The sequence below is a fragment of the Camelus ferus genome, chromosome 6 (genome assembly GCF_009834535.1).
Source record: "Camelus ferus isolate YT-003-E chromosome 6, BCGSAC_Cfer_1.0, whole genome shotgun sequence".
Classification (NCBI taxonomy): domain Eukaryota; kingdom Metazoa; phylum Chordata; class Mammalia; order Artiodactyla; family Camelidae; genus Camelus; species Camelus ferus.
The window spans coordinates 53,525,806-53,546,013 of record NC_045701.1 but is presented as its reverse complement, the minus strand read 5'-3'; the positions used below and the strand labels follow the sequence as shown (position 1 = coordinate 53,546,013).

At 34.5% G+C, this 20,208-nt stretch overlaps 1 protein-coding gene across 3 annotated transcripts; it reads right to left on the bottom strand.

The window, feature by feature from the left end:
- Positions 1–1,170: 1,170 nt before the first annotated feature.
- PSMC6 (proteasome 26S subunit, ATPase 6) lies at positions 1,171–19,261 on the bottom strand. 3 transcript variants are annotated; one of them, XM_006185418.3, is made up of 14 exons: positions 19,110–19,261; positions 18,039–18,118; positions 17,912–17,951; positions 17,640–17,692; positions 14,965–15,032; positions 14,398–14,512; positions 12,170–12,257; positions 10,744–10,805; positions 10,533–10,656; positions 10,100–10,161; positions 8,435–8,555; positions 8,207–8,287; positions 4,658–4,729; positions 1,171–1,679 (listed from the first exon to the last, which is right to left on the bottom strand). In XM_006185418.3, exons 1-14 carry the CDS (start codon positions 19,234–19,236, stop codon positions 1,561–1,563), a joined length of 1,212 nt encoding a protein of 403 aa, XP_006185480.1. In that variant the 5' UTR covers positions 19,237–19,261; the 3' UTR covers positions 1,171–1,560. The 3 variants fall into 3 exon arrangements, with proteins under 3 accessions (XP_006185480.1, XP_014415406.1, XP_032337948.1); XM_014559920.2 differs by lacking the exon at positions 18,039–18,118 and having other exon boundaries at positions 19,110–19,229; XM_032482057.1 differs by lacking the exons at positions 17,912–17,951; positions 18,039–18,118 and having other exon boundaries at positions 19,110–19,227.
- Between the last annotated feature and the right edge of the window lie 947 nt (positions 19,262–20,208).

Sequence of the window (20,208 nt, the reverse complement as noted above, 5' to 3'; positions counted from 1 at the left end):
ACTATATGGCTTTCAATATCTTTTTAAAAAACAGTTTGAGTCAGTTAATGCTATATTGTTAATAAAGTTTAGGTATATGATACTTTCTCTGGGCATAAGGAGATACTGTGATCTTTTTTTGTTCTAAACAGATGAGGAAAATCAAGCTTAGAAGTGGAAGAATCCACACTTAAACTTGCAAGGTTTGTACAATAAACTGATTCTTTAAAAAACCACCAGCACCTCCACCAAAGTAAACAGGCAAGAAAGTCATTCATTAACTGAACTGCACATTACAATGGATAAAGTAAAAAGGACCACATGGGTATTTGACCTAAACTTGACAAACATTCTATTATTTTTTATAATCATTTTTATGAAATACACTATCAACATACATAGAAATAGAACTGTTCAATAATTTGAGTATTAGATGGCTAGCTTGAGGGCTCCATTTTCTCTACCGCTATGTAAACTGTTCTCTCAATTTAAAATTATAAAAAGGCACACCATACTCTGCTAGTAAGTTTTTAACTTGAAGAATGATTATATAATTACCTGAGTCATAAATCCTTCATTCTTAGTGTTTGTGTAACTGAAGTCAAGTTTTTAACAGCATCTTTAAATATAACATAATTTTAATTGATGTCCAATGATGATTTCCTATTTGTAATTTGTTAAAGCTTTAATTGCCACATAATATGAGAAAGAATTGTGTATAGGTAACAGAACTTTTGTTTTGAACATTTCTGACATCAACATCCCATACATCAGACACTCTTAGCCTGGTATCCATAGATACCTATATAGAGCCCATGGGTGAGCTTGGGAAATAAAGTCTCAAGTTTGAATATATGCAAAATTAGGCATGTTATGTGTGAATTTTTCTGAGAAGAGGGGAGGGTACAGACCTTAACATCCTCATTTCAAATAAATCAAGGAAACCAAGCCACATTTATTAGCAATTACTTTGAATCATAATCTATAGGAAAAAAAGGTTATGGATGTGCATGTACTATTTCAATTAACTACCACACAGCCTAATTACAGGAGGTAAAGAATAAAGACTTTCTGGAAGGAGGAATATAGATATAGAATACACACATCTATGTTAATTTAACAAGATGTTTATACTTACTAAAGAATTCAATGGACCATAGTAAATGTAGTCTCATAAAAGACAAGAATATATGTAGGAGAACTGAATCAAACAGATTTTATTAAACTTTTTAGGATGAGGAAAACAAATGATATAAAATAAGTCATAAGAAATGCTCTCTGGTACTACTATCTCAAACCACATTAAATGTTTTTACAAAATACACAGCAAATATGAAAAGCTTCAACATACTCTTCTTTTATAACTTCTGCTGCAATAAATGCAACATTAACAAACATACAGATTTCTTCTATACTTCTTAAAAGTAGAATTATTGAACTAATTTTTACAATGTTATTCATACATATTTTTATTCATATGCTTTTAATGAGATCATTGCCAATACATACATTATTTTCCTTAACTTTATTTTTACATTAAGCCAGTATCTGTCATGCAGCCATCAAAAACCTTACAGTAAATTACACAGGTTTGTAGTCCAATTTAGACTCTAGCTTCTTAGAATCAGCCACTTTTCTGACTGCTTTCATGAAGTCTTCCTGTACTACAAAATCATGATCAGCACGAATTGCAAACATACCTGTGGAAAATAAAACAACATGACTGCTATATATAATATGTAAATTATTTGTTTATTATAAGAAAACTAAGGGGGGAGCTGGGTGAAATATTATAAAATAAATAAGTTCTGGAGATGTAAAGTACAGCATTGTGGCTATACTTAATTATATTGCATTGTATATTTGAAAGTTGCTGAGACTAAATCTTAAAAGTTCTTATCACAAGAAAAAACAATTTTGTAACTATGTGTGATGATGGAATGTTAACTTATTGCAGTAGACTTATTGCAGTGATCTTTTGGCAATATATACAAATACCAAATCATTACATTGCACACCTGAACTAATATAATGTTATATGTAAATTATATCTCAATTTAAAAAAACTTTTAAGAAAACTAAATAATGTAACTGTGGAAGAACTCTGAAGAAGCCTAGATTTACTACTTCTCAGCCAGTAGTTCTAATTTGTCAAAAAACATTACCATTATTCAATTAATTTCCATAGCTACAGTGAGCATTATTTTCCAAACCAAAGGCTAGGAAACAGTTCGGTAGACTATAGCTCAGTGTAGACTGCAGCTCAGTGTAGACTGCATGCATAGCATGCACAAGGTCCTGGGTTCAATCCCCAGTACCTCCTTTAAATAAACAAACCAATTACCCCTTATCCCCCCCCCAAAACAAACAAACAAACAAAAAGCTGGAGAACAATGAGACAATTATCTGGATATTTAAAACTCCGCTTACACATTCCCTGTATCCACTGGCATCTTGAAAAAACAAAACCAAACCTAACTATCAACAAAACATACACATTTGAAGCAGTAGTTTCCTAACTGCGTAGGCAGCAATTCTCTGGAAGGAGGGAGTCCATGTACAGTTTGGGAAAACACAAAACACCGCCAATAATTTTGATAACTTTTCCTTGTTAATAAGCAAAGCTTAGAGAATGAGAATTAAAGAAAAGTCAACAGTAGTATCATTATTCACACAGGAAAATTTACTTATGTATATAACAAATTGATATTTTATATAATTTTCATATTCAAGCACCACAATTCAATTTTTTCTTTCAAGTTTAAAAGTTACCTGTCCAATATGACTTGACAAAGAGGTAAAAGGGATTTGTTGGTGGGGTTTTTTTGGACATTAGTTGTGTCATGGATATAAATCCCAGATTTTGAGGTAATTCTAATTTCATGATAAGCTAAAGATGGTAAATTATCACTATCTACTAATTAAATGAATCCTACTAACATTTTGATTGAGGATCTGCTTATACTGAATTTTCACTTACATAAAATGAGTGGGTTGCAAATAGAAAATTTCAAGGGTTATTTCCCATCTTCCCTTTCAAGATTTCTACATAAGGGGTCCTGGCAATAGCCACTCTATGTTGTCCTCAGAAATCAGAATAGAAATGACTAGTTTTTTTTTACAGTGAAGTCTTAAAACTAAATTAGGCAAGTTATTTTTCCAAACCTTGTGCATATTACAGTTTCCAAGTTACTATTTGGTGAATGAGTGAATCTGAGATACATTCTAATCCAAAAAGGATGGTAATCTCGGGATTTGAATAGAAGAAACACCTATAATTGAATCATCTAGTTTTTTAATTTATAGAAAGATATGTTAACAAAAAAGGCTTAAAGTCTAATAAAAAGAAAACTAAAGAATTTGACTATGTCTCTAAATGAGAATGTCCCACCCAGTTAAAAAGATTAAATTTTTAATCCGCACAGAAGGTATAGCTCTTTATTGGAAATAGCTAAAAATAAGTGGGGGGAAAAAGAGAATATCATAATTGGATGGCATCAACTTTAAGATTATGACATTGCTTTTGTTTGGATTCCAATTTCACTAAAGCAATCTTCTAATAATAATTTGGTCCAGTGTAGATTTTAGAATATGAATGTCATAAATTACTCCAGGCAGTTCAAGCCACATGACAGCTTACCTCTTACTTTTATTTATTAATAAGTCTTTGTGAGCATGATTTACTCTGATTTCTACTGAGTTTCTAGACCTGCAGATCTTTGCTCCAGATACTGAGTCACAGTATACCCATGGAGATATTCCTATGGAGAAGCTATGACTAAGCAGCCTCTGTAAACATCGTCTGTTCAATTTACAAGAAATGTTAAAATAAGGCTAAAGGTGCTATGAAAGAAGGAAATCATATATAGTAATCCCTTAAAAAGAAACTTCATCTGCAACCTATGAAAGTCAGTAACTATAAAAACTACTGTAGAAGTTTTTTGTTTGTTTGTTTTATTGTAAGATTCTGTGTGGAGGACAAAGACTAAATGACTCTCTGCAGGGTTTTAAAGCGACTTGGTACCAGAAATAAAAATAGAGCACACAATCTATAGAGAAAATTATATTAAAAACATACTATATTTCACACAAGTTGCATGAACACAAAATGCATAAATCAATCTTTCAAAGTTTATTGCTGATAGACTAGCATCAGAAGACATGTCAACCATTTTGCAGCGGATAGCCCTGGTACGTGGTCCAGTCGGATTTCTGCCACAAGTGTGGCTGATAGTTCTGTAGAGTCACAGACTTACTTCAGGGGGCCAGTACGTTATCACATGCATGTCTTTTCACAATTCTACCCTAAAGCAAACGAGTTAACATCCCCAAGGGGAAATCTCATCCAATGGAGGAAAAGAGCTGGTAAATAAATGCTCCAGTCTCCCATAACTCAGCCAGAGAATCCTGGAAAGTATTCTGTATGTTTCTCTGAGGTCTCATCAGAATCAAGCCCCTCTTGCCTACAACTGCCTTTCAATGGTGCACCCTCGTAATAGCTTTTCCTCCTCCCATCTCACTTGCCCTATTCTCTCCTACTTCTTGGAATCAATTTCCTAGAAAACAAGCAATCAAATCCTTGCAAAGCCCAGGCTCTGCTGTTGGAATAACACAAGCACATTTTTAGCAAATTAAACAAATCAAAACCAATAGTAAAAACTGTACTTTAAACCTTTACCTGCTTCAGTACAAACATTTCTCAGGTCTGCTCCATTAAAGCCATCTGAAAGCTTCACAATTGCTTCATAATCTGTTTAGGAAAAAATACTGGAAATTAGGAAAAAAAAAAAAACTTTTCTTGATTTATATACCCATATAGAAAATTTAACAGAAGAGCTTGGTTTGAATAGATCAGCTAGGCATCATCTCTGTTAACAGTTCACAATACTAACAACCCCAAATGATATATCTGTTAAGTAAATCAGCACCAAGCAGAAATAAACATCTTCTGAAACTTGAAAACCAAAAGGTATCAAGATCTGAAAGCATCTTTACCTGCTTCTACACAGAGAAAGTCATGCACATGTGAACTTCACATATCTGTCAAGCTATGACTTATTAAAACTGTAACCAAATATTTAAGTTGAATAAATCTAGAACATTCAAAATCAACCGTAACCACAATGGAATTTAATCATATAAGCCAAATATAAAATATACCAAAAATAGTCATCAGACATAATTTTACCTTTTGGAATTTTTAAATGCGAGAGCAAGCATTGGTTAGTTTTTCTGGTTTCCATGCAAATTCCAAGTGGTGAGGTCTCAGGTAACAGTTAATAGTTAAGTGATCTTTTTATCCATATTACAGACTTGAAATAAAGAGCTGTTAGTTTAGGGTAGCAGTTATGGACTTGATACAGAATAGAGAGAGAAGAGACAGCATAGGCTACTACAGTGTGAATAACTGTGGTAAGATGCCCTTTGTCAGGCAATCTAGACTATGTCAATCTCTATTTGAAATCATATAGATAATTCATTAACTAGTCTTAATTCAGGTTCAAGTTCACGTAAGCTTCTGGAGACCAGAGATTTCCAAGGTTAGCACAATAGCTGGCACCTAGCAAGAGCTCAGGATTAGAAGAAACCTATAAATTGACATCCTCAGTTCAGCTCAGTCTTTCCAGCTCAAAACTCTTTCACATGAGTAATGAGAAAGTTAGGCAATAATTAACTACTTGTAATTATTTTAGAACACTAACTTCTAAAGGGTTTTTAAAGCTGTCTAGCAATTAAACTAGATTTCCCTAGTCCAGAGGTCAGCAAACTTTTCTGCAAAGGGAAACAAAATATTTTAGCCTTTGTAGGCCATATGGTCTCTATCAAAATTACTCATTTCTGCTGTTGCAGTGGGAAAGCAGTCATAGACAATATATAAATGAATGGGAGTAGTTGTGCTACAACAAAACTTTATTTACAAAAACAGAAAGCAGATAGAATCTGGCCACAAGCCATGGAGTGTCCAGTATCTCACTTCTACAGGTAACTATTTTATAACTTCTCCTCTGTCCTCAAATCTCTAATAATACTTTCCCATCTTCAGTCTGAACTTGCTTCCTATTTCACTGTGAAAATAAAAGCATTCAGAAGAAAAATTCTACAAGTACCTACCATATTTGAGAACCTGTCATCATCACCATCTACCTATGCTGCCTTCCCTCCTATTCTCTTAAGTGAAAAGTCTATGCTTATAGACAAAACCAACTTCTCTTCAAGGAAATACATTATCAACTTCTATTTCTCTCCTAGATCATTCCTATCAACATTAGAAAAAGTGTTGTAGGTTCTTCCATCTTAAAGAAAGCTCCCCCAAATCCTCATCTCCATGTCTGCTGCAACTCCATTTCTTCTCTTCTCCCCTATCTAGAAGAACTCCTTGAAAGAGATGTTTAAACTCAAAGCCTCTCCGACTCATCTCTCTAATACTCATCTGAAGGAAGCTTTCACTCCTGCCACTCCAAAGAAATTGTTTTTGGTAAGGTCACCAATGATCTTCACATAGTAAATCCAAAGATCCAATCTCAGAACTCTTATCAGACCCACTGTCAGTATTTGACAGGGAATTAGTCCTTCATAACAATTTCTTCATTTATCTTCTAGGATACCACCAGCTCCTGGTTAACTTCTACCTCTATGACTATACCTCTTCAGTCTCCTTTGATGGTTCTTCCTCTCAATTTCTTAATGTTGGAATTAGCTCAGTTTTTAAATTTCTTCTCAATCAATATTCACTTCCTTGGAAATCTCATCTAATCTCCAGACTAAAAACCATTTTTATGCAGATATTACCCCCATTTATCCCTCTAGCATAGACCACCCCAATGAACTATTGATGCATACAGAATTACTAGTCAACATCTTTATTTAGCTATCTAACTGGCATCTCAAATTTAGTATTGCCAGAATCAAATTCCTTACTGACCCTTTAAAACCTAATCTTTCCAGTTTTACCTGATTTTAATTGATGGTAATTCCATCTTCCCAGTTGTGTGAGTCAAAAATCTAAGTCTTCCCTGGTTCTTCCCTTTAGCTCACACCCCATATCTGATTCATTAGCAAGTCCAGTCACCTCTATTTTCAAAATATGTTCAGAATCTCATTATTTTAAAAGACTTTCCTACCACCTTGAATCAAGCCACCATCCTCTTTTGCCTGGATTACTGAAATAACCTCCTAACTCATCTTCTTGTTTCTATCCTTGTCCCTCTACATGCAGCCAGAATGACCTTATTTAACATAAGTGAATTTTGAAATATTTACAGATGACATGATATAATGCCTAGAATTCGCCTTTTAAAACTCCAGAGAGAAGGTAGGAGGTGGTAGAGATTACATACAACACAAGGTTGGCCATGAGTTAATCACTGAAGCTGGGGTGGGGGGAGCATGAGTACCTGATAAGATTACACTTTCATCTCTACTTTTATGTATTTTTATAATTTTCTATAAAGCTAAAAATGGTAAAAAGATTGTATCACTCTTCTGCTCACAATCCTCCAATGACATCATATCACTAAAAATAAAAACCAAAGTTGCCCAACGATATCCTCAATAAAACTCTACACAACCTGATCTCCATTACTTCCATGATTTATTTCACTTGCTACTGTCCCATTGACTCCCCCACAAACACCTTGACGTCTTTGCTGCTCCTGGAATGTTCCAGGCATGCAAGTGCTTCAAGGCTGTCTTACTTGTTGTTACCTCTGCATGACTTTCCCTCAAATATCCATATCCAGTTCTTTAGCCTCTTAGGTCATTGCTTAAAGGTCACCTTGGTAAGGACTTCCCTGTGCTTCCCCATGCTTCATACATAATTCATAGCCTGCCTTCCATATTCACAGTTCTACATCCATGAATTCAGCCAACCCCAATTGTGTAGTACTATATAGTATTTACTACTGAAAAACATTCACATAAGTGGGCCCGCACAGTTCAGACTCATGCTGTTCAAGGTTCAACTACATATTTTACTTACTTCATCTGTTTTTCCTGACAAGAATGTAAATTCAGTAAAAGCAGGAATTTGTCTGTTTTGTTCATTGCTATATCCTCAGCATTTAGAACAATTCCTCGCATACGGCAGATGCTCAATAACTATTAGCTGAATTTAAGACACTGTGTTTACTGAATTTAAAACCAGATTTGGTAGACTGTCAGTGATATTCAATAGCATTTTGCTTCATTTACCAAATGTAAACATATGGAAAACAGGTTATTTCCTTACCTATTTCACCATGCTTTGTAATGGGACCTGCATGGATTTTCAATATATCTAATCTTGCTTGTTCGTTTGGTAAATCAATATCTGAAAATAAGAAAATTGTAAGAAATCCTTTTACAGTCATATTTTGTGTTTTTTAATTAAAGTAGGGGGTGAGGAGGAGGTATGGGAAAAGAAAGATATATATACAAAGGGAAATGGACAGACAGCAGGCAAAGAAGCTTAACTCACGTATTTTTCTATCTAATCTTCCTGGACGAAGCAAAGCAGGATCCAGTGTATCTGGTCTGTTTGTAGCCATGATCATTTTAACTCTATGTAGAGTATCAAATCCATCCATTTGATTCAGTAACTAAGGACACATTTGTGAATAAAAATCAAAGGCAGATTTTATAAAACATTCCAACCATTAAAAATACATAGCACACAACTTTTATATGCCTAAGACCATGAAAAGTATTGCTTACAGATAGATATGTGATGTTTAGAATGATCATTTGATGGAATCACTTTTCCTCTCTCTTATATAAAGGATATATTTTCCATTCTTAAAGTTCCAAGATAGATTATTTAACTATGTAGATTTTTATAGCTATTACATAGTTTCAGCAATTCTGAAGGCATCCATCTAGTCAAGAATTATGAAACTAAACTCTGTAGATCTAATTTCCAATGTTCATTTTTTTGATACAATTACTTTTAAAAATAAAAATATTAAAAACTAATGCTTAAAGTGCTTATGGGGGGGTGGATATAGCTCAGTGGTAGAGGGCATGCTTAGCATGCACGAGATCCTGGGTTCAATCCCCAGTACCTCCATTAAAAAATAAATAAATAAAAAATAAAGTGCTTATGGTATGCCAGACATAAAAATTACATTAACTGGATAATGTAAATTATCCAGGATAACTGTACACAATGATTTTCTATAAATCTGGTAATAAATCCATTAAATATCTTCTCAAATAATTCTCTTATACATAGAAATACTGAGACACAACACATTTCTTTCGATTCCTGAAGTTTTCTTGAATAAATTTTGAAAAACATAACTGCACTCAACAAACTCTTTAAAGCAAAGCTAGCCTGACAATATGTCTATTTCTTTCCCAAAATGTTAGCTAATAACATATCAGTTACATGAATAAAACTAGTATCTGCATTGTTTTAAAAACCTCAATTTAAAGTTTCTAAGAGACTCTGCAACTAATTTTAAAATACTGTGTATTTTCTGAGCAGACTAGTGTAATTCATGAAAAGCAATTTTCAGATACCTCTATTAAGACAGAAATTGACAGTGCATACTTATGCTACCTATCTATAGAAGTTGAAAAATGTGTTTGGAATCTTGCCATCACTTTCACAGAATTTGGAGTGGGGAAAGGCTTTATACACATTTCAATATCCTATCATCCATATTCAATAATCAAAATTACTTTAGTTTCCTTTCATTCTTAGCAATAAAGCAAGACAGGAAAGTATTAGTAATTTTTAAAGCAGCCTCATACACAATTATAACTTATTTACTGTCACCAATTTTAATATGTTTGTCATTCATAAAATATCTTAATAAAACTAACACAAGATCACATTCACAATATAAGTACAATAAACAATTTAAATACTTAAATGGCTGGTCTGCTCAAAAAACCAGACTAGAACAGCCGTAAATCAAATGGAATTTTGTAGATAGACCTATTATTTTCTAGTACTCATTTTCTTACTAGAGATTGTGGTGGAGAAAAGTGTTCATTACTGTCAGTATTTTCAAATTTCCCACTTAGGCATATTCTTCATTTAAATCATTGTACATATTTTGGCCTTCAAATATCCACTGTTCACTTCTTTATTTTATAAACAGTGATTTCTTTATAAATCCCTTTTATGAAATATTACCTCCATTAAAGTTCTCTGAATCTCTCTATCAGCTGAAGTACCCTCAGAAAACCGACGACCACCTGAAATAATGATATGGAAACTCATATGCATTACTCTTTTCCTCTTTAAGCATCATTTAAGAAAACAATATGAATATGATAGCATCTGGGGTTTAAAACATTAATATGAAAATTAATTAGCAAGAATTATAATGAAAAAATTAGAATTGATTTTGATATAATGTTTCTCTTTCTCAATGTTAAAAGTTATTTATTAAAATTGGTTAAACTTTCTTAATTTTTTTGAAGTAACATTCAATTCATTTTGCTACTTCACACAATTTGCAATTAGAGGTGAAGAGAGGGGAAAAAACGTTCTTTTAGATTTAAAAAACATGTCCTAATACTGTCAAGAAAACCTTAAAATAAATTTTTAAAAGTGTTATTCTTACCAATAGCATCTATTTCATCCATAAAAATGATGCATGGCTGATGGTCCCTGGCATAATTAAACATCTCTCTGATCAAACGAGCACTTTCACCAATGTACTTGTCTACAATAGAACTAGATACAACCTGATTAAAGGAAAAACATTAAGGTAAACATAAGACAATTCAACTAAAATTTAATTTTAACAGCTAGAAAAAAAATTTTCCCTTTACCTTTAAGAAATTGCAATCCAGCTGGCTAGCAACAGCTCGTGCCAAGAGTGTTTTTCCTGTACCTAGGAGTGATAAAAGAAGTCCTAATTAAATGAAAAGTGAAACAAATTTTCAAAAACTTTTTAAGAATATAATCCTTGAACAGTAAATTTTGCAAAATGGAAGCTAAATGCTAAATAGAATTTCCATTTAAAATTCCAAAGCACTTCCACTCTCAATATTAAAATTTAAAACTTTATTCAAAATATCCCTTGTAATTTTATTTTACGCAAATCGAGTACATAACTTTAGGAATATATCAAACCATACTCAGAAATAGACAATGATGGAAACCTGTACATTAAAATCCGTTGGTCTATCCTGCAAACTAAATGGACCTTTACCTACATATGATGCTCTAATATCAAGTATTGGTTATTTGGAAACTATTGATTCAGTGGCTTATAAAAATCTTCCAAATACTAGCATTTTTCATTAGATGGTATCAAAAAAAAAATCACATTTGTTCATACCATCACCAATCTCATCTTGTATTAACATACTGGAAAGCTGTCAAGCTCACAGTACCAAATGTAAAGTTTTCAATAAATTAATTTTCACTTGAAAGCACAAATTTTATCACTGGTGACAGATGGTGTCAGTTGTCTACTTTAACATGATAGGCTAACTTCATTCATTTTTTAAGAATTGTGTGCCAATAATCAGTTTGAATAACCGATAACCAGACCGATAACAGTAGATTGTCTGTAAATCATCCTTTCAAGTAAAAGTGGTATTCTGTGAAAAGCAGCTAATTCAGCAGGCAACTCAAATAATTACACAAATGCTTCTCCTGGAGATTAACTATCCTATTTAGCATGCAACAGAAGTATTTTATATGTATTTTCGATTTCATCACAGAATACAAGATATTCAAAGATCAGGATTTAATAATATTAATCATTTTTACTGCTTTAACAAGAACATTTTTAAGTGAAACCGCCATTAAAAAAAAAATATGGAAAATGTGAGTGGCCAAGACGACAATGACTACCATACCATTTTGTGCCACTGACTTAATTGATTCATGCTGTGGCTGAGCAGTTTTACCCCCATTGCTTTGTGCCACCACCACAGATATTTGTTGCCTTTTTCATTGTGTTGACATCTTACTACTATGACCATGTAGATTCCCTGAAAGTGGGACATACAGAGGTCTGTGAACCACAAAGGACCATTGATTAAGATCATATGGCATGTTAAGATATATATTCTGTGAGGCACAAAAGAACTAAGCATGCCTCAGAAACTAGTAGACACACATCTCTAATCCCCTCCTTACTCTGAACAGAATAGAGGTTGGAACTGCCCACATCAAACTCCCATCTTATTTTTCTATTACTTCATTCATTCATTTATAGTGGGGCAGACATAATTCAATACCAACCTGGTGGTCCATACAACAAACAGCCTTTTGGAGGTATTATTCCTACACGTTGGAATAATTCCGGGTTTGTAAGAGGTAATTCTATTACCTAGAAAAGAAGTTGCATGTTTTTTAAAAAGTTAGTAAAGATTTTGATTTACTTTCAAGTATTTTCAATAAAATATCAGCAGAGTTACATATACACATCATAATTTGTAACAGATCTAGAATTCTATGCTAAGTAAAACCATTTGTATTAGAGGTTTTTCTTCAGGTAGATGTACGGTATCTCTTAAATCTAAAAATCTTAAAACATTTTTAAATTAATTAATTAAAAAGCATGTGGTAACTTGAACTATTTACTTATCATTTATTATTTAACACATTTGATAAAATAATCACACACCTGACTAGAGTGATGATTGCATAAGCATATAATCTGTCAAAACACATTTGAACTGAAATTACACTACAAAAAAAATCAGTTAAGTGAAAAAAGAGGGGGGCAGGGTTTAGCTCAATGGTAGAGTGAGTGTTTAGCATGCACGAGGTCCTGGATTCAATTCCAGTGCCTTCAATCCCAGTGCCTCCGTTATAAATAAATAAATACACACACACATACATACATACATACACACAAACCTAATTACCTCCCCCACCCCAAAAAGGTAATGGCTTAGTAATAAGAATTATTCACATGTCTTAGGAATTACAACAGTGTTTTTAAAAAAAAGACCTATACTATTTTGCATTTGGGAATACAACATAAAGTGGGGAACTTCAGTAAGTTATAACTGCCACTGAGAGAAATGGTACATAAAATTTCCTTATGTTGGTGTTTTGTCATAGCAGTCTTAAGAAAAACCACAAATTCTGCTCTCAATGTTGTAAGACTGATTCAAAGAAAGAAAAGTGGAGAATAGAAAAAGTGAGGATTTGACTGCCTAACTTAAACTGTTTACAGTACCAGTAACTTTAGAGATAAACTTCTATTGAATAGTTGTGTCTGTAAGGTATGATTAAGACACTCCAAAAGTGTAAGAAATTAATATTCTCAAGTGTCTGCAGATGGAAAGGGGTATTGCGTGTCCGTGTGTGTTGTGTGTATGTGTGTGTGTGTGTTTTTTAAGTGCTGAGTAGTTATAGCAACATTTGATACAGGAGTTGAGAGAAGTGAGTGAAGGCTGAAGAAAGAAGGAAAAGCTTACAATTAAGCTGTACAGAAAGATGAAAAGCTCTATGTGTGTTTTGTGTGTGTGTGTGTGTGTGTGTGTGTGAGAGAGAGATTCATCCTGCTCCTATAGTTGATGCAGCAAATCACTGTAAAAAACTTCACTGTTCCATGAAGTACTTTTCTTCCTCTTTCATTAACTATGAAGTGAAAAAAATAGACTTTCATTTACACTTAGGCCAGTGCTTCCTCAAGTATGGGTAAAAAATAACAGGGTTTCATAATCACATGGAATGCTTGTTTAAATGCTAATTCCTGTGCCTCACCCCCAATCTGCTACATCAAACCCATACAGAGGGCCTAGGAAACTATATCTTTAATAAGAGTTCCAGAAAATGTAATGCACTGAAATGTGAAAACCACTGTTTAGAGCTTAAATCAGATAATGTAAGTCATTCCAACTAACCAAGTTCATTCCTGAATATTTCCATCCAAAATTAGGATGAAATCAATAGGACAATGTAATTTGCCTAAAAGAGAATTGTTAAGAAGCCATCTGTGCTGTGAAGCAAGGCAATCCTGATTTGATTCTTCACCTAAGAACTTAAAAAGTTAAAGCCATCCTAAAGTCAGTATTTTTCTTAAACGATAGCAAACAGCTTTATCAAGGTAAAATATTTAAGGCATGGATAACTTACTCTATTAATAGGGTAATGGGAAATTAGTAAGGTTATGTGAAAAACTACATTACACATGCTACCCAAATGTGCTCTGACCCAAGTAACCAACCATGCTAATCAAAACAACAGATGGCCTGATCATTGGTTTATATTATTCTTAGGGTTTTTTTTTTCTTCTTTGTCACAAAAAGAGCAGGACTTTTCTAACTCCAAATAAACAAAAACCCTTAGTTTTCATAGCTAGTTCAGTGCTATTCTCTTGGCAAAAATATTAAATATATAGTATTCAATAACCACTATTTGGACAAAATAACTTTACATCCTCTTGCTCCCTTCAGGCATTTTAAACCCAGTACTATTTGTTAGTAAGTTCAGAGGACAAAGCATACACAACCAACCTCTCTTAATTCCCGGATCTGTTCTGACAGCCCTCCAATCTCAGAATAAGAAACATTCCCGGGGTCCTCGTGAGACATGTTGTAAACCAGTGGATCCACCTCTCTTGGCAAATACCTGGAATGATAAGGTATGTATTTTTCTTTTAAAAGATGTATTTTCTCTCAGCCTACAAATAGAGTATAAATGATTTGCTTCTGTAAGTTCCTGTAGGTGATCTCATAAAACCATGTTTAAATTAATTTGAAATTAGTAAAATGAGGGGGGGAGAGTATGGCTCAAGTGGTAGAGAGCATGCTTAGCATGCATGAGGTCCTGGGTTCAATTCCCAGCTCCCTAAAAATAAAGAAAGAAAAAGAAAGAAATAAACCTAATTATCCCCTCAAAAAAACAAAAACAAAAAAACCCCAAACAAACAAACAAAAACAACCAGACAAAAACAAACGAAAAAGTCTAAAATTAGTAAAATGGAAAAAGTGGCAAAATATTCAGTAATTTCAACAAGAATATACTTTGGATAAAATTTTCCCCCTGTGAAAATAAAAAACTAAACAGAGTAAGAAACCTACCTCATGATAGTTAGTGTAGTCATATCCAAAGCAACTCTTGTTCCTGGCTTCAGCTTGCTTTTATCAAGCTAATTTTGTTAAGAAAAAAAAAGTGTTACATAAACACTTGAAAAGGGGAATAACACTCTAACAACAGCATATTCAGAAGGCAAATAATCATTTTTACCCTTCAGAGAGAACACTAATTAATAGTAGATTATAAACACCATGTCAACAGAAAGTCTTTTAAAAGTAGTAACTCAAAGTTGTTTCCATCTGCCCCTTAAAAGAGTACCCTTTTGTGTAACCTCAGTGTGAAATGTGAAATCACTAATACACAAAGTCTGACTTGTCAAGGGCCTTGTTTTTAAAGAAGGAATGGACCACAGTATTTTACTTTCAAAAACTCATTATATAACATAGTTTTGCTCATTACTTTGATTTAAGCACTGTAGTACAGTGACTTCAGCAACTGGTACCAAAGCATTTATACAGGAATCTGTTAGTGAACATTTTGGGGGAAGGAAAGGGAAGCATCTTAAGGTGTGCTCATCATATTTATTTTAAAACTACAGCTTTTGGGAAGAATGTGTTATGTGATCATACAAGTTAAGGGAGGAAAAATCCCCTCTGAGATTTTTATTAAAATGTTACGGAACAAACAAAAAATCCAGCAACCATCACTCATCCCTTTGCTACGTGCCAGACACTGCCAGACATTATGGTAAATACATTATATATATATCAGGTTGAATCACACTAAACAATTTACTGGCATACTTAGGCAGTGTAACTTGGTTGGGTAAAATTGGAACAGAATTTATCCAATAGATTCAAATCACAGGCTGTTACTTTTCAAACATAAAGGTTACCTTTTGATAGTTTGAAAAACTGCTTGCCAATACAATTTCAGAATCATACAAATTACTGAACACTTTTCACAGGATTTTGCAAAGAGCTCTTAGTTTAGGATTTAGTGCCAATTAAAATGAAGTGGAGGCAGGCAAAATACTAGATTTAATATAATGGATTAAGCTTAAAAAAAAATGCCAGAAATAGCAGTTCCCCTTTATCCATGTTTTGTTACCTGAGGTCTGAAAATATTACATGGAAAATTTCAGAAGTAAACAATTCATAAGTTTTAAGTTTTGTGTTATTCTCAGTAGTGTGATGAAAGTTATGTCCTTGAGACATGAATCATCCCTTTGTCCAGCGTATCCCTCCCGCTAGTCACTTAGTAGCCCTCTTGGTTATCAAATTCACTATCTTGGAATCCTGTGGCCAGTAATCCTTACTTTACTTAATAATGGCCCCAAAGCACAAGAGTAGAGATAGCGGCCATTTGGATATGCCAAACAGAAGCTGCACAGTGCTTCCTTGAAGTGAAAAGGTGAAAGTTCTCAACTTAATAAAGAAACAATAAAAAAACATATGCTGAGATCTACAGTAAGAACAAATCTATCCCTGAAATTGTGAAGAGGGAGAAAGAAAACTGCTTGTTTTGCTGTTGCAACTCAAACTGCAAGAATATGGTCACAGTGTGTGATTAATGCTGAGTTAAGATGGAAGAGACATTAAAATTTGTATAATATATTTTGAGAGAGATCACATTTACATGATTCTTGTAACAGTATATTTTTTAAAAACTGTTCTATTTTATTATTATTGTTAACCTCTTTCTGTGTATAATTTTTAAATTAAACTTTATCATAGGCATGTATGTATAGGAAAGAACATAGTATACATATCCCTACAGATAAGGAGGAACTACTATATACTTGAAAAATAGCTAAACAGTGATCAATATGAAGCCATTTCTACACTTGTATCTATAGGGAATATATACTCTGGCTTTTCTAATATTTTCCAGTTTTTAAATACTCTCCTGCCATCACACAACCACGAAATATCTTAGAAATGCCAACTTCTGGCATCCAAAGAGCCCTGAAAGGGACATAGAAATCCTTTGCTGGATTAGGCATAATAAAATTTTGATTTAGAAAATGTCAACCCACTTACAGGCTAAGAAAAAAATCTTAAGATTGAATTCAGTTTCTGGGTTAATTCCATTCTATAGCACTGTTGTATCAATGTTTTAAAACGTGAACCTGATATAACAAATATTCAGAGAAAGCTCTTTAAATGAGTTTACAAGAACTCACTAAAGGCACTTCCCAAAGAAAAAGGTAGTACCTAAATTGGCTTCAGAGGCCACAAAACGATCTAAAGCCATTTGTCAGCGTTTTTGATGACTACAAAATAAAATTTGGAGTTACTTCAATTTGCCTACTCTAATCTAAATGAAATCATACAAAATCAATTTAAGCTATAAAGTCTATAAGTAACATTTCCGAATGTTTAAATATAAAATATAATTTATAAGGTCTAGTACTTTTAAGTCCTCTTCAAAACAGACATTAAAAATAAAATGATGTGATATATTTTCCAGTTCTAAAATTCTTTGATTTCTCAGTGTTTAGAGCTGACTGAGGCAATGCAATAAAGTAGAAAGTAGAGAATACCAGGAGTCAAACACATGGTTTAAGTTCAGGCTTTGCTAATAATTAGCTATACCTGAACAAGTCACCTTTGGGAGTTACGGGCATAATGTCTGACTTGCTTAACTCAAGAGTTAAATAACTTATATGAAAGTACTTTTGGCAATTATAAAGTACTGTACAAATGTAAAACGTTACCTGTCGACGACAACCCACAACATATCTTGGTCCATTTGTAGCTTTAACAATGACTAGAGGAAGAAAATGAAAAATTAATTGAAAAATAAATATACCCAAATTGATGGCACTTTGAGTTTTACTTGTTAAGACAACAGTTGAAAGAAAACAGTCTATGCAAGAATATCATCCACCTTCATCATAGACATTAAATAATAAGCATTTCAAAATTTGGTGGTGGGAGGGAGAGGAGTCTGCTTCTTCTTTACTAATTAACAACCTAATACACTTACATTTTTCTTCAGTTAATTGCTTAAGTACTTCACCCACAATCTAAGGGGGAAAAAAAAAGCATTACTTGTTGCCAACAGCTAAAAAATAAAGCAAATTACCATTACCCTCACAAACTTCATTACCTACCTGCCCAACACTTTGTAGGGCCTTCAGATCATTTTCAGACTTTTCATACTGCTTGGTAAGTTCTTTTAATTGTTCCCTTACTGAAATAATATAATTTGAACATTTTAAATTAAATAGTCTTACAGAGTTTAAGTCACTAAGTTTAAGCCTATTTCACTTTACATATATTTTGTATCAAACCGCAAAAAAAAAATGCCGTTTGTAGATGGCATGTTTAAAAATGAAATGTTTCTGTGTAAGCACCATATTTTTATTTTCTTGATCGGTAATACTTGTTTGAGCACATTTTAGGTTACATTCTTAACAGATATTAACACTGACACCTCCGGATTTGAGATTACAAACCCGAATGATAAACCAGTTAGATCCTTCCCCACTTCTTCACCTACCCACATGGATTGCTACTCTCTGGCTTTCTAACCAAAATAAAGTCAACAGGCACAGTACTCCACAGAATGCTATGGTTAAGGTCTTCCTTCATTTAATTAAACCACTCAGGCTTTTCAGTGACGGTGCACTAAGAAAAAATTTAAGTACTCTCAGTTCTGGAAGTAAGGGAAACTTCTGTGTGTCTGACAGAGTACAACTCAAAACACTAGGAAAGAAGAGAACCATTAACGACCAATGGACCTCTCTCTCTCTTAAGCTCCGCGTTCGGCTTTCCAGTCCACTAACAACTCAACCCCCGAGCCTCCTCTCTTCCTTGAGCTTCCTCGACTCAAGTCTCAAGTCGCGTTCCGGGTCCTGGGACTCCACCAACACTGCACTCCTTGCACCTCAACCTGGGAAACATCCCTGACCCACTTCTTCCCCACTCTTCCTCTGGTCATCTTTCACTTCCATCTCAGAACTGGGGATGTTCCCTCTGTCACCTGGACCAGACTGGGCCATTTCCACCCAGGAAGAGGCTCTGCCTCCCAAGCTCTGGGCGGGATGACAAAGCGCCTTGTCCCTGGACCGAGGCCTTTTCATCCCGGGGCTCAGTCGCAGAGCTCGGCCAAAGGCCTCGGCTTTGGCAGAGACAGAAGCGGGTCCAGGCATGAGATTATGTGGAAATAAAGATGCACTTACACTCCTTGAGACGACCGTCGATCTCCTTGTGCTCCAGCAGCTTCTTGCGGTAGTCCTGAAGCGCCTTATCTCTAGGGTCCGCCATGATGAGAAGCCGTCGCTCATAGGGGATGCCGGGAATGGCCATGGCCGCCTGGGCGGGGGAAGGGGCGGGGCGAGGGAGAAAGAGCCTCCCTGGAAGGCGGGTTCGCAGACGACCCCGCCCCTTCCGGTTGGCTCCTTCTGTGTACTCCTCTGTACTCTACTCCCAACTTCTGCACCTCGGTGCACAAGGGCGTCTGCGTGCACCGAAGGAGGCCTCCGACTACACCGACCCCTGCAGGTCGGCCTGAGGGAAGCAGGGCGCTGATACCCTGGTTGTCCCCTGAGTGGCCTTGGTAATATTCTTAAGTCACTGCTGTCCTGGAACCACAAAAGACTTTGTAATAAACTGAGATGGGAGTGAAATAGGGAACGTACATACCTCCCTAAATAGCTCTGACGGCTTATCCGTATGACACAGATAGCCTATTGGTATAATACAATACTATCCAGGAGCTCCAGGTACAGAAGGAGTAGGCTGTATATTTATTTATTCATTCAGTGAATAAGGTACTAGGGATTCGACCTGGTGGAGAGATAAAAAATAATAATTTCAAAGTAATAAATACTATACTATAATGGAAATAAAACATGGTGTGTTATAGAGTAAGGTGAGTAGAACTAATTTAGGGCAGATATCTGAGATAAGGATCCAGGCATGCAACAGACTGGACAAAAACCTTCCAAACAGAGGAAACGGCAAATGCAAAGATCTTAAGGTGAAAAAGAGTTTGGCTCCCTTCTTGGAACAGAAAGGAGGCCAATGAAACCGGAAAAGTATGGGTTGTAGAGATGAGAGACACAAGATAAAGATGCTAAAGTAGGCTGAGTAAGGAACATGAAGTCTGACTGAATTGTCTTTAAGGTTTCTGTGCTTTGGGGCAGATTACTTAATCTCTCAAAATCTCTGTTAAATGAGCATAAAATGTGTACCTATCTCATACGGATATCATAAGTATTAAATAAGATATTGTGCCTGTAAGCTATTAACACAGCTGGTACATAGTAAGTATTCAAT

What these genes read in the sequence shown, in the direction of transcription:
- PSMC6 (XM_006185418.3), bottom strand. Translation starts at nt 19,236, where the DNA reads ATGGCCATTCCCGGCATCCCCTATGAGCGACGGCTTCTCATCATGGCG. An exon ending in TTTGTTGTATGGACCACCAG is followed by an intron (nt 10,806 to 12,169) that starts GTTGGTATTGAA and finishes TATCACTCCTAG; the next exon opens with GTACAGGAAAAACACTCTTG. An exon ending in GGATGAAATAGATGCTATTG is followed by an intron (nt 10,162 to 10,532) that starts GTAAGAATAACA and finishes TCATTATTTCAG; the next exon opens with GTGGTCGTCGGTTTTCTGAG.